Source organism: Aethalodelphis obliquidens, unplaced genomic scaffold, assembly GCF_003676395.1.
Source record: "Aethalodelphis obliquidens isolate GAN/ISIS:26980383/991018 unplaced genomic scaffold, ASM367639v1 scaffold34, whole genome shotgun sequence".
NCBI lineage: Eukaryota > Metazoa > Chordata > Mammalia > Artiodactyla > Delphinidae > Aethalodelphis > Aethalodelphis obliquidens.
In genome coordinates this window covers 16,076,395-16,103,048 of record NW_020837978.1, presented here as the reverse complement: position 1 = coordinate 16,103,048, position 26,654 = coordinate 16,076,395, and the positions used below count along the sequence as shown (strand labels likewise).

The following is a 26,654-nucleotide window of genomic DNA, read 5'->3' as shown; positions in this document are numbered from 1 at the left end:
GTTGGAGAAGGATTTCACACCTGATATTTCTTAACCTGATGCTGTACCTCTTTCAGAGTGAGAGAAAGGTGAAAAAACATGACCTGCCCACCCAACCCTCATATTTCTGCAACAGTCAAATGGGTTATTTCACAGGCAAGAATTAAAAAGTCAAAAAAAGATTTATGTATAAGTATAAGGGAATCACTTTGCTGTACATCTGAAACTAACACAATATTGTAAATCAACTCTAGTCCAATATAAAATACATTTTTTTTAAAAAGGAGAAAAGAAGCCAAAAAAGAGATAAGTAAGTTCACTAACAATCCATGTCACCTTTAAAGCAAGACCTCCAATCTTCCAACTTCTAATCCCTTATTCCTTCTATGAAATCACTCCATTCTGCCTCACTGGTTCCCCCCACCGGAAGCCATCTATTATACATTACTTCAATATCCCATCCTCATTTCCTAATTAACAGTCACCATCAAGAAAAAGATGTGCAAGAGAGAAATACATAAAACTAAAAGACATTTAAATAGATTAAAATAAATAAAACACATATTTAAATTAAATTTCATTAAGTTACCATTCATTTCAGAGACTCAAATTTAAAACATACATAATGGTGACTTTTCTTTATTAATACTTAATATAATAATAGCTAACATTTATCAACCATTTATTAATTTTCACAACAACCCTGTAACCCATTTTACAGACAAGGAATCACAGGCTCAGAGAGGTTTGAGAAATACTTACTCAGTTATGCCAAGTATGCTAATTTAAAAATTACCCCACGTTTTTCAAGCATTTGAGTTGATCAGTGTCTTTTAGATCAAGATGAGAACCAAAAATGGGGGACAACAATTTCAAGGCAAAGCTAAAGGGACATTACACTTTCAGATAAAGGGCTAAATATCAGAAGGAAAAAAAATCTCTCCAAGTATACTTTTTATAGAAAGAATAAAAATAAATTATGTCTATTTTGTAATTTCCTCCATTACTAATGCATGCTTAAAGAAACTGATTCTGAGATAAATTTTTCTTGTACTTTTCCAGTCCTTGACATAGACTGGTGAGTGGTACTGTGGACTAACAAGCATATTCAACCAACACAGATGACTAAAATTTAAAAGCTATAACATATTAACATATCTAGGCCACACAGAAGGGTCATAAGGTAAGATCACCAGCATAAATTAGCACATTATTATAAGGCGTCTAAAGGAGCCAGACAAAATCTGCATGATAGATCTTCTTTTATACGAATATATAATGCTGATTGATTGGATTTTTTTTAATCCTAAGTATTTTAGGAAAATAATATTGCTTGTATAATATCACATTTTACTACTTCAGGTCCTACCCTGAGAAGCACATTTGCCATTATGGGGAGCCTGGGGAGGAGCAGGGGGTGGGGACCTGTTGAAAGCATTTTGGGGGCACTTAGCTGTCTTTCTCAGTTTCATGCTTTTTAAAAAAGTTATTCTGAGTGCATTTTTGCACTTTCTAATTTCCTTACAAAAATCCCTAAACACAAAGTCATTTAGGAAAATAATCTTTGTTATTTACCAAATCCCTAGAATTTTACATCTAGAAAAAGCCTAGGTTAAAAAACAGATCTGTTTCTTGCTAAATGATTAAAACACTCCATTAATCTCTACAATAAGAATATCCTAAGAGTATGGGCTCTGAAGTACTGTAGTGTCACAATGCTTTGCTTCAATTTTTCACACTATTCATAGCTCACAGAACAATTGTCAAATATTGGAAGAAAATGTCTAAGTGATAGTCTTTAGCTACTGAAACAGGTGCTGAATAATCAAATCCTCCTTTAATTATGCATTTTTAAACAATTCAGACAAACCACATATGTATTATTATTACTAGCATCAACAAAAGCAGCAGTAAGAGTGAACATTTAAATATAAGCACATACACTCTCATGAACATAAAAGAACCCCTCTAACTGCCAATTGTGTCTTCACTTCCCCCAAACTACATACATTTAGTAACTGAGACAGTCACTTCAGAGTTATAAGGATGAGTTTTTAATGGAGGAAGACGTTAACTCTTTATTTCTAAGGATTAGTACCTTAAAAAGGATACTTCAGAAAAAAATAACAAAAACTGAAATGTACAAGTTATGTTGGCTTCAAACATTTTCTGCTTTTAAATAAAGGAAACAGTGGAAGCACACCTGAAATTATCTCAGATTTTTTTAATCTTACACCCAAAACAAGAGTCAAGCATTTTATATTAGTAACAGAAGCATTTTGTGCTGTTCTACATCCAGTAAAAATCACTGACAAATTCTGTTTATATTAAAAAACAACTACAGATAGCTTTTATTGGACATAAAAATATACTAATTGTATTATCTTCTGGGGTCATAAACTACGTTGGATGTAATATGCTCCATGAATAAACAATCAGGGAGGTTTTCACCTAACTGTATGGGAAATGTATGCACCACATCCTTTATATAAATAATCCTCACTTCAAGTCAAATTCGTATTATCTAATTTTTGCATTCTTCACCTAGAGAAGCTATTCATAGAACCTAGATTCTCCTTTCATCTCACTACTGCCGGTAGGAAATTCAAGCAATGAAAGATTTTTCTAAATTTTCAAAGGTACTTTTACCATAAAGTAACATTCCAGAATGGATAAACCTATGTGGTATGACCTAAAAGCCACACAAATCATTTATTTATGGCTGTTATGTTTTAATCACTGGATAGTTTTTAGAGGCTTAAAAAAATTAATGGGTTTTGCTATACAAAAGCAACTATGTTTTCCATGAAACATTAGCTGTCACATTAATACAAGGTTTTACCATTAATTATATTGGATTATACAGGAGTCTATGTCTACACGATGATTGTTAAATATCTGAATTTCCAAACCATTTCCAAAAAAAATGTAACCTGGTCCTACTAAACCTTACATGAATTAAAAATCCATTTACAAAACAAAATTAAACATTAAAAAATATAACCTCAATTTAATAATACATTTGCAGATAAAACATGCAACACATTTTTCATCAAAAAGCAAAATATTATATATACGTAAACAGTGCCACCTTTTGGTACATTTAGGAAATGAGCTTCTAAATTGTACAAAAATATCTTTAAATGTGATGAGAGAGCAAAGCAAGAAATTAAAAAAACATCAGTTTACAATTTAATAACATTAAGGTGTAATAAATGTTACTCATTTTAAAACATAAATATTTTCAAAAACTAAAACGTTACCTCATGTTTATATGTTTTCATTTCATTTTCATGAGGTTGGCAGAGCACCATTTCATTTCAAAGAAAACTGAGGCTCAGAAAATGTTAATGCCTGACTCAAATATCCCTCAGTTAAGAATGGTTGAATCATCAGTATCTTGAAATTGTTAGTTTTTAAATTTCAACATTAATTCTTCAATAAGATTTTACAAAATTTTATTTGTATAATTTTTTTATATATACTTGCAAGGAAAAGATATTTATGTTTAAATTACTACATGAAGAACATACAAACACTGACTACACTCTCACAGTTGTTTACATTTCACGAACACAAAAACTCTTCATCTAATACAGTATTCTTCCTACCTCTATGCTAAAAGAAAAAGCCTTCACTGAAAACTGCAAAGCCTTCTCTCATTTTTTTCCTCAGGAAAAAAACAGCCCTTGTTTATGGCTTGCACGCAATTTGCAACTTACCTAAGACACAGATAAAAAGCTGCTACAAATGAGATGGAAATGATAAGCTTCAAATATTCTCCCTAAAGCTTCTTTGCCTTAATTTGATCTCCTATTTAGGTGTCTGTATAGCATTTTCAATGTCTTCTACTTTTACCTCTCTCACTGATTTCCTGAATAGTTTTTATGAGACCATAACATAGTTATTCTAGAACACCCTCACAGCTCCCTTATTTTTGTAAGCTAGCTAATAACTCAGCTCTCACATGGAAAAAAGAAAATATTCTCAATGATCTTTGATTTATCTGTTACTATGGATTTTACTCAAAGTGCAGTCATCAAGTAGTTTTTCATGGAGCAGACTTCAAAATCAGTTAATATGTAATGAACCCATCCTAAATTACTGCACACTGCCACTCAATTAAAAAGAAAGAAAGAAGACAACAGCTGATAAGATGGTAGCTAAAATGGTTACTGAAAACACTGAAAGAGTAAAAGCAAAGAGCAAGCCAGAGGGATGGGCCAGAAGTACTACATCTTCTGTGAAACAGAACTCCACGATCAAATGCAATAATTAGACATTAACTCAGAAATGTTCATTAATTAGCCTCACCTCTTGTTCATAACATATTCAAGAAAAAGCACAGTATAAGACATAAAAATTGGTAAACCTAGCCATTTCTAAAAATGATTCAGTGGGAAAGACTGAATATGAACATGCTAAGCATACATTTTTAAAGGATTCCCTTTCACCCCACAGCTCTTTTTTCATCACTGGGAGCGCTGGATGCGCCCCCCTCAAGAGTAAACAACATTCTGGATCTTCTCTAGAGACTCTTGATTTCCCTCCCCTATTTCCGAATGGATGAAAATCCCACTTTGAAAAAGCCCTTAGTTTTAATTCTCTCTGCTTTTCTCCCTGGGCAGAAAGGGAAAAAAGAAGGAGGAAGTGCCACTCTCGTTGCCACCCTGTACTATGCCCCCTTACCAATCACTACAAATAACTCATCTGAATACAAGCAACGCTCCAAGATCACTTCTCCTCTGCAAATGCACAGGCATACACACAAATACATGGAAATATATATGTAACAGAATTTTATTATGTTTGAAGGAACATCAAAATTTCTAATACTGAATTCAATCCCATTAAATTGAAAGCAATTACTGCTTCCAATTTAATAAGAATGGATTAAATTAGATTTCTGATTCAATATAATTTGTAGCGTCCATGTCAGGTAAAGTGATAGTACGAGGATCTTATCTGAGACATGTCAGGACCATGAAGACTGGACTTGACAGCCACTAAATAGGATTCTACTGAAAAATTCAAGGGACTCACACACATACCACACGCCACATTTATTTAAACTTTAGAGTATACTTTAACTTGTATTCTTCTATAAAGAGAGAATAAAACTACTTCAATACATTATAGTCAAAATATTGTTTTTACTTGTTCACTAATGCACATGCAAAAAACACCTGAATTCCTATCGTGCGACAGGTACTGAGTTTGATGATGAAGATGGTAATACCAGACACACATGGAACACGTTTGTACATAGTAATATTTAATCTTCAGAAAGGACTGCTGTAGTCATCTTCATTAAATAAATAAGGATACTGAAGCACAGAGGTGTTGTCATTTGCCCAAAGCCATAAAGCTAATACATGGCAGTAGCTGGCTTTACAGCCTGGCTCAATATTAACAGCTGGCTACAGTCTGCTCTTCATCACTAAGCAACAGTGTCTCTGAGATGCCAAAGGTAAAGATGATTAAGACAGAAGGAACTCACACACCATGGGAGAGAACATGTAAAAAGAAGATAAATTACCCTAAGACAGGAAGTAGCTGAGGTACCACCCTCTCCGTCTCTAAGCAGAGGAAGTAAGCTGAATGGCGGCAGTGCAAGTGGAGATACAGCTGTACAAGCAGTTACAGCTAATGATCAGATTAGGTGATCAGAGGTATAGTCACAACACACATGCATACGCAAAAAGCCCTTAAATCACCCATATATATGACATACACGAATTTGTGTATATAACACAGTACAAGAATTCTTAGAAACTGTTAAATTTGAGAAGCACCAAGCTACAATGAAGGAATATCCAAAAGGAAAGTCTCTGCAGATGCCTGGACATTCAAATCATCCTGAATTAACCATCAAACATGTGTTTGATGCTGGTAAAGTGGGAATGAGTGGGAAATTTTAAAGTGCTGTAATTTACTCCATTCTCCTTTAATATGAAACCTCTTTAACCTTAATATATGTTCATAGATTTGGGGATTACTCAAGATGCACCTTATGTGAAGGTTAGTTTTTAGTTAAGTGTGAAAGCAATGTAATGGTAAAGGTATCAAATGTTTGTCCTCAGATTCAAAAACTCCCACTTTAGCATATGCTCTTCTGGGCAAAAGGACAATGACCGCATTCTACAACAAGCACAGTCAGGGCGACAGAGCAACGACGATGTCAAGCAGCAAGCAATGAGCGAATCATTTCACACGCGGTCTCCAGCATACGTGTGGTGGGCGGGTATCTGAGCCGGGTCATGCTGCCTCTGAAAAGGTCAATTTGTCTGACTCTTGTATAAGTACTACTAAAAAGTTTAAAGAGCAATGAATCAGAATAAAATAAAGTGTTAACTAATTTAATGACTTCTAATAATTTTATTAGAAGACTATTTGTAACACAAAATTCACTTTTCATATTAATGGCATAGATGCAGTTATCATGTAATGTAATACTGCCATCTACTGTCCAAGAGCTAAAAATACATCATCTTTAATCCAAACCAACTAGAATTTTAACAGCCAAAAAAAGAGCCAACATTATTTTACATGTTCCAGTGTCAACATCTGAAAAAAAGGTTTTTTCCTCAAAATCAGGGACAACAATGCAAAAACACAGATTTTTAAGTGAAGCTTTCATGGTAATTACTCATCTGCCCATTTTCTTAAAAAATAAAATAAAGTTTAAACACAGGCTATTTCTAAATGAATTATCAAAAATAACTTTTACAAAATCTCAAAGGGCAATATGAATCATTAAGCAATTAAGCAAAAGTGAAGTTTATGAAAATCCGTTAGTCTCTGTAAATTTGTCACTCATAAAAATTCTAAAATATTTTGAAGGGTGTACTTTAGGCAGAAAGATTCCAGATAAAGGTCTGAGGTGCAAGATGGAATGAAGAGTAAAGACAGGGACAAATATGTGGATGTGTTGAATTAAACACTGACCATATAAAATATTAGTAAGTCCTAGAAAAAAAAATTCTAAAATATTAAAACTAAAAAATATTTTTAAGTTGTTCAGTATCAGAATGCCAGCAATTCTGAAAAGACTGGCATCTTAATACAGCTGAGCACTCCAGTGCATTTATTCACAAAAATTACTGCAACTAATGTGAGTTGAAGTACTACCACTTACATGCTACAAGAAATGCAAACAAGAAGTTTAAGTGACCTGAAAAGGTCAGGCCAAAAGTGGAACAGGATGAAAAATGATCGAAAGTTCCCAGAGAAAAACGATTAAAAAAGATGAAGTTTTCCCGCATCTACCAGTGAGAAAATTGAGCTTAAAACTTTTATCAAAATAATGTGATTATCATGCAAGTTATTAACTATGACTGGGCATTCACTTTGACATAATATCAAGTTAAAAAAGTCAGGACCTGGAGCCAAAGTATTTTAGAATTCACAAGAGTGAACTAGATTATCTCTTTATCTCTGTAAAAGGTAAAGAATCTAACGAACCATGCAAGTTCACTCTCAAACATAAGGAAAACATTGCTCAGGATTTAAACAAGAACAAAATTAACACTACTTAATTTGTATGGATAACACACAATTTAGTACAGAATCAAAACTAGTGCCACTTAGTAGGCAGATGGTTGAAACACAGTTTTATGCTTCCTATCACAAGAGGAGATTCTTGTTGAGATGAAAAGACGAGATAAAAAAAAAAAAAACTAAATGTTCCCATGCTCTATTTAAAGAAGAAAAAGAAAACTAGAATGTAGAGATCAGAAAAATCAGCATGTATCCTATTTTGTGTCACAGTAATGAAGAGTCCCAACATATGAGTATCATACCACAATACTTGTTCATCAGATTTGGCCTCAAACGACCTGTGACCATTCAAACACTAAATATATTCTCAAGATATAAAGATCGCCACCAATGAGGACAATGAAAATAATTGACCAACATTCCAAAAGAAATAATCCAAAAACAATAACCAAGGCAGCATTATTTGTGGGGGAGGGGGTTAGTCTATAAAAATTGCTCACTTGAAGAACACACTCATGAAATGTTTGTGTTCAAATCATACTTCTGTAAAAAGCCACTGTACCTACCAGGACAGTTTAACTGCTTTCCATAATACTAATTTAATTCTATCATGCAAACAGGTATCTGAGTTTTAGAGAATGACATCATTTTTCCTCAGCAGGTTTCATTCTTTGAAATGAGAAGCAAGCAGGCATTATAAGTTATAAATCGCCCTTTTCCTCAAAATAAAAAGGATTTGAAAGAGGCAACGAACAAGGATTTACTTCTCTAAGTCTCTGTGAGGTCTTACTATGGAGTAATTATATTCCTAGATTCACACAGTTAGAAAAGTAGCAATTTCAAGTATATATCTAATCTCTCTTTCTTCCCCAAATAGTAAAAATATCTACCATTGGTAACTGAGATTTCTGAATTTCTCTGTATACTGTTTTCAGTAACTTCTGTGTACATTATACATAATCTATTATATATCTCATTCTTATCAATTACAGAGTTAAACGAAAATATTTTTGGTCTACATGTGATTAATGAAATATTATAAACTATTAAGCAATAATAATTTTTATAAATTCCCATTATTCCACAATAACAAAAGAGACCACTGGCAATAGGTATCCAGAAATCATTCATATATCTAACCTAAATGAAAGACCTGTAGAGATTTCCTTATTAAATATTTTAAGGAAGCTAATGTTTATATTTTCTGGGCCTATGGCATCTAGACAAGTAAGAAAGTGGTCCTATAGTCTACTGCATGCAAGCCAGACTAGAATTAAAACTGCTCAATTTCTGAAGTGGGTAAAATCACAGTATGTAAAATTAATACAAATACATATAAGTAATACAGGCATATAAAAGAAATAAACTACAGTAACAAGAAAAATAAATTTCACATTCAAGTGATTAAGAAACCAATTTCCCTTTTTACTATTCCCAAATAAGAAATGAAAATTAGGTTTGCATAACAAAGTTTAATATTCTTGTATAAACACATCAAGACTTATTTTACATAGAAGAGTACTGTTATAATACTAAAAACCTGCTAATAGGCTAAAATGAATTAACATGTGTTAGATATTAAATATCACCTAGGATAAGTCAAGCTCTGAATTTTTTTAATATTTAGGAAGTTATCTTAAAGGCTATTTTCTTAATTTTCAAACTGTACCATCAGAATGTATTAAGGTAAGTACAGGCTAAATTATACAAAAATTACTAATGAACACAGAGAAGTAATTCTAAAAGCAGATTGAGTGTTTTTACCTGTTTTAAGACTGATTTTGCTGTCTAAAGAATGAGTTATTAGGACTTCCCTGGTGGCGCAGTGGTTAAGAATCCGCCTGCCAATGCATGGGGCACGGGTTCGAGCCCTGGTCCAGGAAGATCCCACATGCCATGGAGCAACTAAGCCCGTGCACCACAACTACTGAGCCGGTGCTCTAGAGCCCATGAACCACAACTACTGAGCCCGCGTGCCACAACTACTGAAGCCCGCGCGCCTAGAGCCCATGCTCCACAACAAAAGAAGCCACCGAAATAAGAAGCCTGCGCACCGCAAGGAAGAGCAGCCCCCGCTCACCTCAACTAGAGAAAGCCCGAGCGCAGCAACGACACCCCAACGCAACTCAAATAAATAAAAATAAATTTTTTAAAAAAAGAATGAGTTATCAAAAACAGAGTTAATGACATACAATTATTTACTTATTGAAGGAAACAATGCTATGAAAGGAATAACTTTCCAATCTGCCCTTCTCCTCACATCCATCTTGAAGCTAGGACGGGTCAACTACACATGCAAAGGCAATGTGCTATGTGATATAGACTAGTGGTCAAGAGCAATGTTTTGGAGCAACAGACTTTACCGCCCATGTGATTTAAAGTAAGAAACAACCTCTCCATTCTCACCTATATGAATGGATGCTAACATGTCCTTTTGTCACAAGGACTAAGCATGATAACACATATAAAGCACTGGGCCATTCACTGCCTCTCACAAAGCATTCAAATTATGTTCCCATTTAATGTACATACAACAGAAACAGATACAGATGTATGTGCCAGTTCATATACATATATATTCCCTAACTCTGTCCACTGAGAGAACCTCGAAGCACTGATACTTCACAGTAGCAATAAGCACAACTAGTGCCCAGATCTCTGGTCTGGTTCTACACACTATTCTCCTAATGAAAGGGGTCAGGATTCCTTGGAAAAGTGGTTGCTTCCAAGGCTGGGGAAGGGAAAATACAACACTAGAATATCCTGTGGTGCCAGAAAATAAGGAAGTGCTCAAAAAGGAATGGGGGCATGTTTGAAGGACACAGGAGCCAGTCTAAACAAGGTCCTATGGCCAAAGTTGGAACAACACAAGAAACAAAATAAATAGGGCTTCCCTGCCGGCGTAGTGGGTGAGAGTCCGCCTGCCGATGCAGGGGACGTGGGCTCATGCCCCGGTCCGGGAAGATCCCACGTGCCGCGGAGCAGCTGGGCCCGTGAGCCATGGCCGCTGAGCCTGTGCGTCCGGAGCCTGTGCTCCGCAACAGGAGAGGCCACACGGTGAGAGGTCCGCGTATCGCAATAAATAAATAAATAAATAATATAATATAATAAAAATAAATAAATAAATAATGATAGCTCTGAACTATAACCTATAGAATAAAATAAATATCCATGAGTTCATACTGATATCAACAAATAAAATGGGGAGGAAAGGACAGCCCTTCCTTACAGAAGACTCTGATTAATAAATGTGGAAGAAAAGAAGAAAATAGAAAATCACCACTAGGCAAATATCACAGTAATAACTTGCAGACAAGATCCACCAACAGATACTAAAATTATCGAATACTAAAATTACTAGGCAAGAGGCTGAGGAGACACAGGGTATCTATTAGTTACAATGAGAAAAACAGTAACTTTACTGTGGAGAAATCTGACAGACAAGGGGTAGTGTACTAACATCATGAAGCCCCCTGCCCGATGTGATGCACTGAGAAGGATATAATATCACTTCTGTGCTCTTCTTGCCAAAAATGCATAATTACCTTACTCTAATCTAAGGTAATCATAATTACCTTACTCTATCAGACAAACCCAAGGTGAGGGACGTTCTACAAAATAATCGATTTTCTTTCAGAAGTGTCAAAGTCATAAAAGATGAGAAAAAACTGAGCAACTGTCACAGATTGGAGGAGACTAAGGAGACATTACAAATAAACATAAGGTGAGATCCTAGATTGGATCCTGGAACATAAAAAGGATGTAAATAGGAAACCTGACAAAATTCAAACAAGATTTGTAGTTTAGATAATAGTATTGTGCTAACACTAATTTCCCAATTTATTAATTATTCTACAATTATGTTAGATATTAAGATTAGGGGAACCTGGATAAAGGACATATACAAACTGTCAATTTTACTACTTTCCTGTAAGTCCAAACTTATTTCAAAATAAAATTTTTTTTTTATTATACACACACACACAGAGTCATCCCTAAGTATGTTCAGGGGATTGGTTCCAGGACCTGTGGCAGAGACCAAAATCCGCATATCCTCAAGTGCCATAGCCAGCCCTCATATTCGAGGGTTCCACATCCTAGGATTCAACCAACCACGGACTGTAAACATAACAGTGTATGTATTGAAAAAGGTCCCCGGATAAGTGGACCCACACAGCTCAAAGCTGTGTTGTTCAAGGGTCAACTGTAGTTATCTAGACAACATATATTAGGTATCATTTTGTTTTCCCTTAAAATCATCAAATTATGCTAACCTTTAGTTGCTGAAGTTAGAAAAGATATCTCTAAAAAACTTATCTCTGAAAAATATAATCAATAAAATACATTACAGATCTCATTACCTGTAATTTTATATCCATAAGCAGCTAGTTGTCCAGCCATATATTCTCCATCTGAATTATTATGAGAACAACCCCAAGTCCGTATCCAAATTTTCTGTATGCCTGGAATAGTGCTGTTAATGAATTAAAAAAAAAAAGTCTCATTAAGGAATTTTTTAAATAAAAAGCACTAGGTAATTTCTGGGCCCATTATGCAAAAATACTCACTCACTGCAATCTATTCACAGGCTATTGATTAAATGCACCAACTTAATACATAATCTGCTGTTACACCAAAAATCTAAATACAAGATAAAATAACAGCACAGGATTCTAAGTTAAGACTCTGTACAAAAAATATCTTTTCTCTGAGATGTATTTTAAATTCAATACTACTAAATATTACCACTAAGTTCAACTCCTGGAAAGGTACAAACAAATAACAATAGCACAGAAAATGGTTCTAGCAGCAATGGCAAATAAAGTTAAATACATCTAAAGACTACTATATACTAGTTACAATCTTTATTTTATAACTTACAGATATAAATAACTGAATCAAAATGAAAATCTGTCACTCTACAGCACTATTCAAAGCATTCCATATATAAAAATACAGTTCTGAAAAATGTAATATTTTTACAAAGGAAATAAAAGGACTTTCAACTTGGATTGCCCTAATAATTAATAATTAAATAGACATTACCTTAACAACATGTTTAGGACAAACTTAATAAACTTCATTCATTAAAATATAAGCAAATTTTAAATTCATACATCTTATGAATCTGTTCCAAACAAAATAATCAAGTGTATTAAAACTCTCAACAATTTACTAGGTAAACAAATATAAGCATATTAAAACTATATAACTGCATATTCCTTTCTGGCTACGTTGTATTAGAATTTCACTAGAGACCTAATATAACAGTGTAAACAGCACAATAATTTGTGCCCAATGCCTTTAGATGATCCACAAGTATTTGTAAATTTGCTAAGAAAAACCAAATGCCCAAACCACCACTATCTCATAAGAATCACAAATTCCAATAAAATTTTTAATGTGGGAGTAACAATTACACACCAACTACTGCAACAGCAAAGACATCCAGCCAGGGGAGGGTGCAGGGGGGGAGCTATCTTTGTGCCAAATACTGCCCTAGGCCCTGCCTTTAAGAAACATGCAATTTGACATCTTTTTCTTCTTTAGTCAATGACTTTGCTAAATTTAAAACCATTCAAAAAACAAAACAGAACAAAAAAACACTACACATTTCCTCTCAAAATTTCAAAGTTGTTTTTGTTTTGTTTTGTTTTGTTTTGTTGTGGTACGCGGGCCTCTCACTGCTGTGGCCTCTCCCGTTGCAGAGCACAGGCTCCGGACGTGCAGGCTCAGCGGCCATGGCTCACGGGCGAGCTGCTCCGCGGCACGTGGGATCCTCCCGGACCGGGGCACGAACCCACGTCCCCTGCATCGGCAGGCGGAGCTCTCAACCACTGGGCCACCAGGGAAGCCCCTCAAAGGTTTTTTTAAAAGAGACATTACGTATATCATATACAGTAGTGCCAGCCACTCCCCTGGTATGATACTGAATATAATTTCAAAAGAAAAGAAAAGCTTACCTATCACTTGGTGGAGTGTTTTCATCTTGCAAATATTTTTGGGTATTTCGCCTTCGCACCTTTGGAACAACGTGCTTTCTCGCAAAATGCCTATCTTGGGGCTTTGAATCTTCTTGTGACACAATATCTTCTATGTCATCCAGGAATGTATCACAGGATGCAGAAGGCATCTTCTCTATCACATAAAAAAGTTATAAATGATTCAAGCATATGAGTCCCTCAGGAAATCTGTTCAACATAACATCACCCGTGAAATATTCTCGCCAAACTTGAATCTAATAAAGCCTTTAGATTTTAACTTCAAGTTTACAGAAAATACAGGAGATACAGTAAAAGAAACACCAGATAAATCTTATTGACATAACCCTGGGACATTCCAGGGTTCAACTGGAACTATTTCTTCAACAAATCAGTGTCATGGAGAAAAAAGCAGGAAAGGAACTGTTCAAGATTAAAAGATACTTAGAAGATAATATGAACACAATTCATGCTCTTGATCAGGTCTTACTTTGTCCAAACAACTGTAAGACATTTTGGGAACAATTAGGGAAATCAGAATATGAACTGGGTATTAGATAGTATTTGGATATTGCTAAAAATCATTGAAGTATTATCTTTATGTTTAAAATCTTATTTTTTAGAGATGCATACTGAATATGTAGAGGTAAATATTACGTCTATAATTTATTTTAAAACAATAAAAAATATATTAAGACATGGGGAAACATTAACAACTCTTAAATCTAGGAAATAGACATGTTGGTGTTTATTATCCAATTCTACTTTCCTGAATGTTCAAATTTTTTACAATTAAGAAAAGAAAATGTGGACACTGCTTCCAGGAAGATGAAATAAACATATTTTCCCTATCCCTCCCACTAAGTACAACTAGAACTCCAGACATATATGTAAAGTAAACATAAGAACACTTTGAAAGATGGAGAGAAGGCAGACCGGCTAGGGACCTTGCAACCCAAGTTATACCACCATGGTGGCTCCTTGGGTTTTGCTTTGCCTCCTATATCCCAGACTTGGAGCTGAAGAAGCCAGCAACCCAGAAATGCCAACAGGTGCAGACAATAAAAGCCCTCAACAAAACAAAAGCCTGTTCTGTTGCCAAAGAACCAGAAAAGTGGCAGCCTAACAAGACAGAAAACTTTTAGACAATAACCATTCCACTCCACACAAACACCAAAAAAACACAAAACTGCAAAACACAATTCAGTGGAGGAAAAGATAGCCTTTTCAATAATTTCTGCTCAAGCAACTGGACATTTATAGACAAATAAATGAACAACCACCTAAGTCTCACACCTTATACAAAACTTAATTCAAATAGATCCTGGACTAAAACGTAAAACAAAACTATAAACTTATAGAAAAAAATCGTAAGAGAAAGTCTTCTGGATCTAGAACTAAGTGAGTTGTTTTTAGACTTGACACCAAAAGTACCATCCATAAAAAGAAAAATTAACAAGCCCAGACATCACCAAAATTAAAGACTTTTACTCTGCAAAAGACCCTTTTGAGAGATGAGACGTCAAGCTGTAGACTGAGAAAAACATATTTGCAAACTACATATCTGACAAAGGACTAGTATCTAGAACTCAAAACAGAATAGTAAAAAAAAGGAAAAAGAAAGAAAAGAAAAAAATTCAGTTAGAAAATAGACAAAAGACAAAGAGATATTTCACCTAAGAGGATATCCAGAGGGAAAAATAAGCACCTGAAAAGAGACTCAACATGACCAGCCATCAGAGAAATATAAACTAAAACCACAATGAGATAGCACTGCATAGCTATCACACTAAATGCTGGCCAGGATGTGGAGAAACTGGATCACTCGTACAGCCCTGGTGGGAATATAAAATGGTACAGCTGCTCTGGAAAACAGTTTGGCATTTTCTTAAACTAATCATGAAACTACAGTGCAACCCAGCAACTGTACTTCTAAGTGTTTGTCCAGGAGAAATATTAAGACAGTCACACAAAAACCTAAAATAAATATTTACAGCAGCTTTCTAAGAGCTGAAACTTGAAAACAACCCAGATGCCCTTCAACGGTTGAATGGTTAAGTAAACTGAGGCACATCCAATACCATGGAATACTACTCAGCAACAGAAAGGAATGAACTATTGACACATGTAACAACCTGGATGAATCGCCAGAGAATTCTGTTCAGTGAATAGAGCCAAGTGCAAAAGGTTATCTACTGTATGATTACATTTATATAACATACTTGAGAGGTCAGTATGCGCGATCCTTGTGGTGACGGAAATGTTCTGCATCCTGACCACATCATGTCGATATCCAGGTTGTGATACGGTACATATTACAGTTTTGCAAGATGCTACCTTTGGGGGAGACCTGGGTAAAGTGTACAGCATCTCCACATAATTTTTATAACTAAGTAAATCTACAATTATGTTAAAATACTTAAGAAAAAAAGCTACCTGAAAAATGAAACGTGCAGGCATAACTCAAAGATAACTGCAGGTTCAGCTCCAGACCACCACCATAAGGCGAATGTCATAATGAAGCTAGTCACATGAATTTTGTGATTTTCCAGTGCACATAAAAGTTACGTTTACACTATACTGTAGTCTATTAAGTGTGAAATAGCATTATATCTAAAAAAACTATGTATATGCCTTAATTTTAAAATACTTTGTTGCTAAAAAAAAGTTAACCACCATCCGAGCCTTCAGAGAATTATAATCTTTTTGCTGGTGGAGGGTCTTGCCTCCATGTTGATGGCTACTGACTGGTCAGGGTGGCGGCTGCTGAAGGGGGGTGGCTGTGGGAATTTCTTAAAATAAGAGAACAGTGACGTCTGCCTCATCAATTGACTCTTCCTTTCATGAACACTTTCTCTATAAGCATGCAATGCTGTTTGACAGCATCTTACCCACAGTAGAGCTTCTTTTGAAATTAAAGTCGATTCTTTCAAACCTTGCCTCTGCTTTATTAACTAAGTTTACGTAATATTCTAAATCCTTTGTTGTCATTTCAACAATCTTCACAGCATCTTCACCAGGAGTAGATTCCATCTCAAGAGATCACTTTCCTTGCTCATCCATAAGAAGCAACTCCTCGTCCATCCACGTTTTACCATGAGATCGCAGCAATTCAGTCACATTTTCAGACGCCACTTCTAATTCTAGTTCTCTTGCTAATTCCACCACATCCGCAGTTATCTCCTCCACGAAACCTTGAACGCCTCAAAGTCATCCATGAAAGTTGGAATCGACTTGTTCCAAACTCCTGTTAATGTTGAAATTTTGACCTCCTCCTATGAATCACAAATGTCCTCAATGGCCCCTAGAATGGTGAATCCTTTCCAGAAGGTTTTCAATCTACTTTGCCCAGATCCATCAGAGGAATCACTATCTATAGCAGCTTAGCCTTATAAAATATAGTTCTTCAATAGTAACACTTGAAAGCCAAAATTACTACTTGACCCATGGGCTGCGGAATGGATGCTGTGTTGGCAGCATGAAAAACATTAATCTCTTTGTATATCTCCATCAGAGCTCTTGGGTGACCAGGTGTACTGTCAATGAGCAGTTAATATTTTCAAAGGAATGTTTTTTCTAGGCAGTAGGTCTCAATAGTGGCCTTAAAGTATTCAGTAAACCATGTCATAAACAGATGTGCTGTCATCCAGGCTTTGTTGTTCCATTTATAGAGCACAGGCAGGGAAGATTTAGTATAATTCTTAAGGGCCCTAGGATTTCCGGAACGGGAAATGAGCACTGGCTTCAACTTATCATTATCAGCTGTATTAGCCCCTGACAAGAGAGTCAGCCTGTCCTTTGAAGTTCTGAAACCAGGCACTGAGCCACTGTAATTATCTTAGCTAGATCTTCTGGACCTTCTGGGTAACTTGCTGCAGCTTCTCCATCAGCACTTGCTTCTTCACCTTGCACTTTTACGTATGGAGACGGCTTCTTTCCTTAAATCTCATGAACCAACCTCTGCTAGCTTCAAACGTTTCTTCTGTAGCTTCCTCACCTCTATCAGCCTGCACCGAATTGAACAGAGTTAGGGCCTTGCTCAGGATTAGGCTTTAGCTTAAGGGAACGTTGCAGCTGGTTTGATCTTCTATCCATACCACTCAAACTTTCTCCATATCAGCAATAAGGCTGTTTTGCTTTTTTATCATCCATGTGTTCACTGGAGGATCTGTTTTAATATCCCTCAAGAACTCTTCCTTTACATTCGCAATTTGGCTAACTGGCACAAGAAGCCTAGCTTTCAGGCTATCTCGGCTTCCTCATTAAGCTTAATCACTTCTAGTTTATTTAAACTGAGAGACACGCAATTCTTCCTTTCACTTGGACACTTAGAGGCCACTGCCAGGTTATTAACTGGCCTAATTTCAGTATTGGTGAGTCTCAGGGAATAAGGAGGCACGAGGAAAGGGGGAGAGGTGGGGGAAGGGCCAGTTGGTTTAAGCAGGAGCACACATTTACCAATAAAGTTCACTATCTCATACAGGCGTAGTTCAAGGCGCCCCAAAACAATTACAAGAGTAACAAAGATAAATGATTACAGATCACCATAACAAATATAACAATAATGAAAGAGTCTGAAATACTGCGAGGATTACCAAAATGTGGCACAGAGACACAGAGTAAGTGCTGTCGGAAAAATGGCATCAACAGACATGCTGGATGCCAGGTTGCCACAAAGCTTCAATGTGTAAAAACAAAAAAAAGGCAACACCTGCGAAGCACAGTAAAGTGAAGCACAAGAAAACGAGGTCTGCCGATACTTGAGGACACTTACTGGCAGACCTCCACTAATACTGTGTCCAGACAGGAAGCAAGGGCTTCACAGCTTCATCTCATTAACCATTCACAACAACTCCAGGAGGTAGGTGGTGGTGTTATGCTCACTTTAAAGAGTAATCCAGGGAATTCCCTGGCTGTCCAATGGTTAGGACTCCACACTCTCACTGCCGAGGACCTGGGTTCCATCCCTGGTCGGGGAACTAAAATCCCATAAGCCACGTGGCACAGCCAAATAAAAAAAAAATGAAGAGTAATCTAAAACACAGAGAAGCTAACTCACCCAAAGCAGCTCAAAGACTCCACGGCAGATGAGCCTGAGCCCACGTGCTGTGCGAGACGCTACGGCCTACTTAATTACCCGGAACGACCGCTTTTCATCCGGGTCGCCTAAACCAGTGTTAAGGGTCCTACACTCTCCTCTGGTCTCGAGCCTTTCTGATGAATTTTCCTTCTCTTCATCTGTCAGATTCCCATCTTTCCATTAACAGAGCATTTCCAGCCAGGCTCATTTTGTGCCCTTGGCTGTAATGCACTCTTTACAAGTATGACAAACTAGGCCCTGTAAATCAGACAAATCTGTGTTCAAATCTCAGCTAGCTTTACATTGCTTAGAAGAACAAAAGATCAGAAATAGCCCAGATGGCAATCAGTCAAGAACTGTGTAAATGATAGTGAACACCCATACCATGTGGTTAGGGTAGGACTATCAGTCACAGGCCTCCTCCTTCCCCAGATGCAGCCACGGCACATGAGCCCCATGTGCCAGAGTAATTCATCCTCTGGGCCACAATGATTGGTGCAGGTTTGGACATGACAAGCCGAGCCAATGAGAATCATCACGAGAACTTCTGTGCCAGGGCTAACAGGAGAGCTGGCTGCTCTTTCACTGAAGTGACTAAGTTAGGAGGCTGTCAACTTGAGGATACTGGGGGCCGTCTTGCCTGCCACAAAGCAGAAACCTACCCAAGGCAGGAAAGGCTTCTAAGAGCTGGAGAGACAACGAGCAACACTGACATTATTTGAGCAACTGGGTCCAACCAATGCCTGCAGCCAGATGCAGCCCTGCCCTGCCCAGTCACGTGAGCTAATAAACTCCCTCTGTGGCTCAAATTCATTTGAGTTGGGGCTTCTGTTCTTGTGAAAGAGAGCCCTGGCCGACTCAGCAAACTATAGGTGAGGTGAAATGAACTAGGTTAGTCTTTCCCAAATTCGTTCTATTTATTGACTAAGTGAAGACACAGTTCTGTGGTCAAATAAATTTGGGACAGTCTGCGTCTGGGAAGACAGACAGGCTCCCAGTATGCATTAGTAGAGCAAAGACTGGGAAGCGCTGTGGTGAAGAAACTTAAACTCGCTGATCTTAGGAGTTTTCTGAAAATTAATTCCTCACAGATCTCCTCTTCATGAGGCTGCAGACAGTACTGAAAACAGAAGGCCTGAATGAAGCCAACCCTCAGATCCCCTCCCATATTCTGTACACATGGATGACTTCATTCTCTTACTGGGAACTGGGTCTTTGCCCACATATCAATCTGTTACACTGAATGAACTGCCCACCCCGCTTAGAGCAATCCCTCTACTCTGACCTGCTCCAGCACAGAATTCCAGCCATGCTTCCTCTTCTTGCATCATCACTAATTGTCTCTTTACTGAATCATTACTATCTGGGTATAAACATACTGTTATTTCTCCCATTTGAAAAACAAAAACCTTATCCGGACCCCACTTCCTCTACCTACTAACTCCACCACATTTCTCTCCTTTAAAAGAAAACTCCTGGGCTTCCCTGGTGGCGCAGTGGTTGAGAGTCCACCTGCTGGTGCAGGGGACACGTGTTCGTGCCCCGGTCTGGGAGGATCCCACATGCCGCGCGGAGCGGCTGGGCCCGTGAGCCATGGCCGCTGAGCCTGCACGTCCGGAGCCTGTGTTCTGCAACGGGAGAGGCCACAACAGTGAGAGGCCCACACACCGCAAAAAAAAAAAAAAAAAAAAAAAAAAAAGAAAGAAAAGAAAAGTCCTTGCAAGAACTGTCTCCAATCTCCCCCTCCCATTCTCTACTAAACTGGGCTTTCACCCCGACCACTCCACCAAAACTGCTGTCCTGATTTCAGTGACTCACAACAGTGTACACGGTGGTCAATTCTCAGCCATCTCGCCTGACCTGGTCTGCAGCATCTGACACTACGGTCTATGCATTCCCTCCTAAAGCGATCTTCTTCACTGGCTCCTGGAATCCCACACTCTGAGTTCTCCTCCTACCATGTCAACCACTCCCCAAGTCTCCTTTGCTGGTTCCTCCTCAACTCTCCAACTTCTCAACGTCGGAATGCCCCCAGGGCTCCGTTATAGGACTTGACTTCTCTAGTTAACAGACACACCCTAGGTGATCTCATCCAGTCCCAAGGCCTTGCAATACCAACTGTATGCTTATATGACCAGCCCCAGTCCCCCCCGAACTTCAGGCTCAGATGTCCAACTGCCTATTCAACACCCTGCTTGAATGTCTAATAGTTATTTCAGAATTAAAAGGTCAAAAACAAAACTCTTGATCCTCTCCCCACCTTACCCCACCTGCAACCAACAACATCACACCAGATCCTCCCAGAACTTTCCCCATCTCGCTTAAAGGCAATCCCAACCTTCCACCCACTCAGGCCAAAAATCCTGGATCCATCCCTGACTTGTCTCTTTCCTTCACCCTAAATCCAACCCACCAACAAAAGCCTGCTGGCTTGACCTTCCAAATATATTCAGAATCTACTTCTGACCATACCCACTGTTACATTCTTGGTCCAAACCAACAGTAACTCTTGCCTGGATTACTGTAATAGTCACCCTGCTTCTACCCTTAATTCCCGAAGGACACTTGCAGCACGTAAGCCAGGGATCCCTTTAAAACCTAAATTCTTCTCAGGCTTCTGATCAAAACCTTCCCTTGGTATTCCATCTCAGAGTAAAAAGCCCCAGAGTAAAAACTGCTACAGAGTTCTACTAGGACATAATCAGCTTCCTGTTACCTCTGTGACCCCACTTCCTACCGCTCTCCCCTCTCACTCCACTCAGCCACACGGGCATCCTGGCTAGTTCACACCCACCAGGCACACACTCATCTCAAGGTCTTCGTCTTGCCTGGAATGCCTTCAAGCCCTTTGGGACTTTGTTCAAATGTCACCAGTGAGGTCTTCCTGAGCAACTCCCACCTCACCACGTACACACGCCTCCTATCCGCCTTCCCTGCCTTGTTTCCTTACCACAGCAGTTCACCACCTGCTTAGATATTACAGGGGAGTAAACTTGCCACCCCAAAATGTCTGCTTGCCACGCAGATTATTTTGAGCTGAAAACAATCAAGGACCAAAAGATTCAGGAAGAAACTCTGACCTTCCCCGTAAATGCCTAAAAGAGTGTAAACAGAGCACCTGTTCCAGGAAGGGAGTAATCACCACAGATAACTAGAGTATGAACTACGTGTGCAGACAGAGAGGAACCTAGCAAAGTCTGTTTGTTAAAATTCCTCTGTTACCAAACATTTGCTTTTCCACGGCATGGCAACTGCCTTCCTCCTCTCTGAGGTCCCAAACCACTACCCCAAGATCCTCTTTTGTCTTTAGCTGAAGACAGAAGGGTTTAAGGCAACGGTTTCAACCACTTGGGAGAGTTACTGTTTGCCTGGGTCTCTCCCACGTATGCATGTTATTAAACTTTCATTTGATTAGCCTCCTGTTAATCTGTCAGTTTAATTCTAGACCAGCCAGAAGAACCTAGAAGGGTAGAGGAAAATTTCTTCCTCCATGAAAATACCTTCATTATTTTGTTTACTATCTCTTTCTACTAGGATATACACTCTTAGGGGGATGGGGGGGCAGGGGGAGGTAAAGGCTTTTGGGTGCTTTGCTCACTGCTTTATCCCAGGTGGTGCCTAGAACTGTCTAGCACACTGCAGCTTCTCAATAAATACTTTTTACTGTACACTACCCGGTCTAACAAAATATGCCCCCTCTGCTACCTCCCACTCTGCCCCAACTATAATAATCTTTCAGACATTCTCTGAGCAGGCCAAACTAGCTTCTGACTCAGGGCCTTCACACTTGCTCTTCCTCTGCCTTGAATATCATCCCCAGATATTCGTATGCCTTGCTGCCTACTTCTCTACTCAAATGACACCTTGGAGAGGCCTTTTCCTAGTCACCCTATCTAAAATAAGCACACACTGATTAGGCATCCCACACATTCTCACCGGCCTCTAACCCCCTTTATGCTTCATTTTTCTTCATAACACTTACCTACCTGAGTCCAGGTAGGTATATAAGTGCACCTGTCTTTTTCACTACAGTGTAAGCGCCATGAGAACAAGGGTGTCACTTCTTTTTCACCACTGTATCTACAACACCTGTAACAATGCCTAGCACACAGCAGGCACAGGATATCTGTTGAATGAATGGATAAATAAACACTTGCTTAAGCTGAATTTAGCTAGCCTTTCTGTAACATAGGAGGAAATTCTTACAGTAGGTGGGAAGGTGAAATAAATACCTAACCCCTATGGCTTCTTCTATAAACTATGACTCTGTGAAATAACAAAGTTAAGTGAGAAAGGCTAAGACCAGGTAGTGCCTTTCAGTGTTACTGAAGAACTACTGAAGGATTATAAATTGAATGACATATTAATTTTTTTTAATTACACAATATTTACATCCCATACACAATTGCTTATGGATCCACTGAAGGGAAATAGTATGCAAGAAGAGAGATGAGAGGGGTCCACCGCAGTAGACATACAATATCAGAGTTAGGGAAGCAAGAACACTGCTAAGCCTCTTATTTTACAGAACTGAAGTCCAGAGGAGCTAAAAGATTTGTCCACTGATAGAGCTAAAATTAGAACCTAGGCCCTCTCTCAACACCAAGCTCTCCCCACATGGCTCTGCCTCATTGGCAAGGCACAAATAATACAAGAGTCTAAGGCAACCCTAAGAAAGAAAAACATTCCAGAAAAAAATGGGCAAAGGCAAAACCGGCAACACACTTAAGAAATGCAAATAGCCGTTAAGCATAGGAAAGAATGCTCAAACACACTAAGGGCATGTGTTTAAACAAGGAGTTATTTTCCATCTACCCAACTGATAACAAAGACTGACAAACACCCAACTGTTAGCAGAAAGCATGGTAAAACTGACATACCCTTTCTGAAGGGCAATCTGGCAATACATGTCAAACTTTAACACACATATCTTTTTGCCCAGCAATTCCATTTCCAGAAATTCACTCTAGGGAGACAAAAGAGACAAATATATAATGCAGAGGTTCCTAAACCTGGCTGCATATAATAAGCACCTGAACAAACTCACTCATCACTATTAATCAGCTTAAGTTCTTACTGCCAACGAACTGGTAAATGGAAATGTTAGCCTTCAGAAATTATTAACTAAGTGAATAATAATGAAAGTTTGAGAATAAAAGGAAAACAAGATAGTAGTTAAATGGAACCGGATCGTAGAAAGTTTTTTCTCAAAGGTAGAGGAAATCAAGTTTAATAAAGGAAATAAAAACAGTAGTGAAAAAAGGAGATATTGAAAATGATGAAGAGAGAATAACATAGAGTACTGGTTACTTACAGAGGTGATTTATTAGGAGACCTTTAGAACAGCAACTACCCAGGCCCCATTCTCCAGAGAGGAATTTAAGGATGGGAAGGTAAAACCTGCCCAGGTGATTCCACTATACACCTCTGATTGAGAACCACTGTTCTCCTACAGCAAAGGTTCTCAGTCTTGAGTGTTCATTATAGTCACCTGAGGAGCTATGGAAAATTACCGACAACTGAGCCCTGCGCTAGTTGAACCAATCGCTAGAACGGAGCCTGGACATCAATATTTTTTAAAACTTTCCAGTAATTCTCATATGTGTTGCCACAGTTGTGAACCAAAGTCCTACGCCAGTAGTTTTCACAGTGCGGTTCCCACACCAGCACAATTAGGGTCACTGGGGAACTTGTTAGAAATGAGAAGTCTGGGGTCCCACCCAAAATCTACTGAACCAGATACTCTGAGTAAAGCTCAGCAATCTTTAACACGCCCTCCAGGTGACTGTGATGTGCACTACAGTTTGAGAATCACCGTCCTAGAGTTATTCTTTCACAAAAATCATCCAGAATGCTTGTCAAAAATGTATTACCTGGTCAGCTGATTTTCAACAAGGGTGCCAAGAAAATTCAATGGGGAGAAGAGTAGTGTTTTCAACAAATGGTGCTGGGACAACTGGATAGCCACATGCAAAGAATGAAGTTGGATTCCTACTTCACATCACATACAAAAATTAACTCAAATTGATTGCAGACCTAAATTTAAGAACTAATGCTATAAAACTCTTAGAAGATAAGACAGGTGTAAATGTTCATGACATTAGATTAAGCACTGGTTTCTTAGTTATGACACCAAAAGAATAAGCAACAAAAGAGAAAACAGACTGGACTTACATGTAAGACTTTCAGATTTAAGACTTTCACGCTTCAAAGGACACTATCAAGAAAGTAAAAAGAAAGCTCATACAATTGGAGAAAATATTTGCAAATCAAATGTCTGATAAAGGTCTGGTATCAGAATACATACAGAACACTTACAACTCAACAACAGAAAAATAACCCAATGAAAAAAGGATTTGAACAGACATTTCTCCAAAGAAGATATACAAACGACCAATAACATGATGAGATGTCAACATCATTAGCTATCAAGAAAATACAAATCAAAATCACAACGAGACACCACTTCACACACACTAGGATGGCTAGAATAAAAAAGACAGAGAACAACAATGTTGATGAGGTTGTGCATTAGCTCACCCAGAGAAAGAGAACAGAACCTCTTCTAATTGGAAAGAGGACAGGACCAAGCCTTAAGGAACTCCATGTTTACCTGCCATACGGAAGAGAACCAGCCTATAATGGAGATCAAGAAGAAGCCACTAGAGAAGAAGAAAATCAGTGGGTCACAAAAGGAAAAGGAAGCGAGCATGTGAAAGAGGTGGACACGGTCAGCGCTGCTCAATGCAGGTAATGCAAAGTTAAGTAAAATGAATGAAAACGTTTCTTGGATTTAGTGATAGGGAGATCTTGGCGTTTCCAGATAATGATGGTGGCAAAATCACTAAGAAATTAAAATTAGGCTACCTTTCTGCACGTTATAATATGTAACACGTCACTCCAACATAAAAGGCTTAAAATAAATGAGTACCTTGATTATTCGCAATTAGTCTCAAATCTTCTTGAAAGATGAGTCTGGAAAATGAAAACTGATTAGAAAAAGCAAGCTCGCAACAACTTCACAAAACCACGGTAAGGGCTCTTTAAAACTACCTAAAAGGGATTAAACTCCATAAAAGGCTACTTTATACATCAGGGTTAATGATGTTCCATATTACTCCCAATTTCTTTCTGATTAGGCCAGGTGTGTTAACATCTGCCACATTTGCTATGACTGAGATCCAGCGTCTGGCCGTAGTTAATAAATACTATCCAGCACTACAACACGTCTGCGTGATTCAAGTAATACCGAGAACTACAAAACAGAAATATGGCAATTAAGTAAGTATCCGCATCACCTGACACACGAAAGACACGTATCGTCCCGAGATTCAGAAAGAGGTTTTATCAGTAAACAAGAAAGAAAAGTGAAAAATCAAGACACCTAATCTTCAAACCAACTTCAGTTTAAATTTCTGAGAGACAGCTCTGTGAAAGCTAGGTAACTGTGAAAGCCTTGTCCCGTCCCACAAACTCACTAACGCAGAAAGTGGTAAAACGAATGAAGTTAGATTTGACAATACGCAACGAGTTCCCTTAAATACTCCTTACAGCCCTGCAGCACGTAAGGCCAAAGACCCGTCCTCACTTCTCGCAGCGCTACCTGCCTCCCAATTCCCCCAGCTCAGCTGGTAAGTTCCCTTTTAACTGCGAAACAAACCAGCAAACCTCCCGAGAAAGACTAAAACTGGGGAAACAAGGCTCCAGCCGTAAAAAGAACTCTGGCCAAACTCTGCCCCACACTGATCCACCCGCCACCCTTACCCAGCAGTCACGAAACAACAAGCCAGCCAAAAGTAAGAGAACCTACACGCCACTCTCCGGAAACTGCAGCGACTTTAGATGGAGCTCGCCATGACACATACGTCCCGCCACGCTTTTTTACGCATGCTCGCAGACGGTGGCCCAGAGAGATCAAATTACTGGAAGTGCGCGTTCAGGTTCAACTTGGTTTGATAATGATTTCATTTAACGATTCTTTTGGTTGCCAGAACGAAAATAATACCTTCAAGACCTCGAGTTCTTAGAATCGTTTAATAGCTAACTTCTCCTGAGCTCTTACTACGTGTCGAGTACTGTGTTCAGAGCTTTCCATAAACATTATCTCCTCATTT

General features: G+C 38.2%; 1 protein-coding gene across 6 annotated transcripts in view; it reads right to left on the bottom strand.

Annotated features, from left to right (window-relative positions):
- CDKAL1 (CDKAL1 threonylcarbamoyladenosine tRNA methylthiotransferase) overlaps positions 1-26,433 on the bottom strand; it is a 665,364-nt gene extending 638,931 nt beyond the window's left edge. For 3 of the 6 annotated variants that reach the window (XM_027128491.1, XM_027128492.1, XM_027128496.1), the window contains exons 1-4: positions 26,351-26,433; positions 25,472-25,515; positions 13,443-13,617; positions 11,841-11,953 (exon numbers count right to left, since the gene is read on the bottom strand). In XM_027128491.1, coding sequence (XP_026984292.1) covers positions 11,841-11,953; positions 13,443-13,617; positions 25,472-25,515; positions 26,351-26,403 — 385 coding nt within the window. In that variant the 5' untranslated portion in view covers positions 26,404-26,433. Of the gene's footprint in view, positions 1-11,840; positions 11,954-13,442; positions 13,618-25,471; positions 25,516-25,838; positions 26,253-26,350 lie in introns of those variants that run through there. The other 3 variants (XM_027128493.1, XM_027128495.1, XM_027128494.1) reach the window with 3 other exon arrangements.
- Between the last annotated feature and the right edge of the window lie 221 nt (positions 26,434-26,654).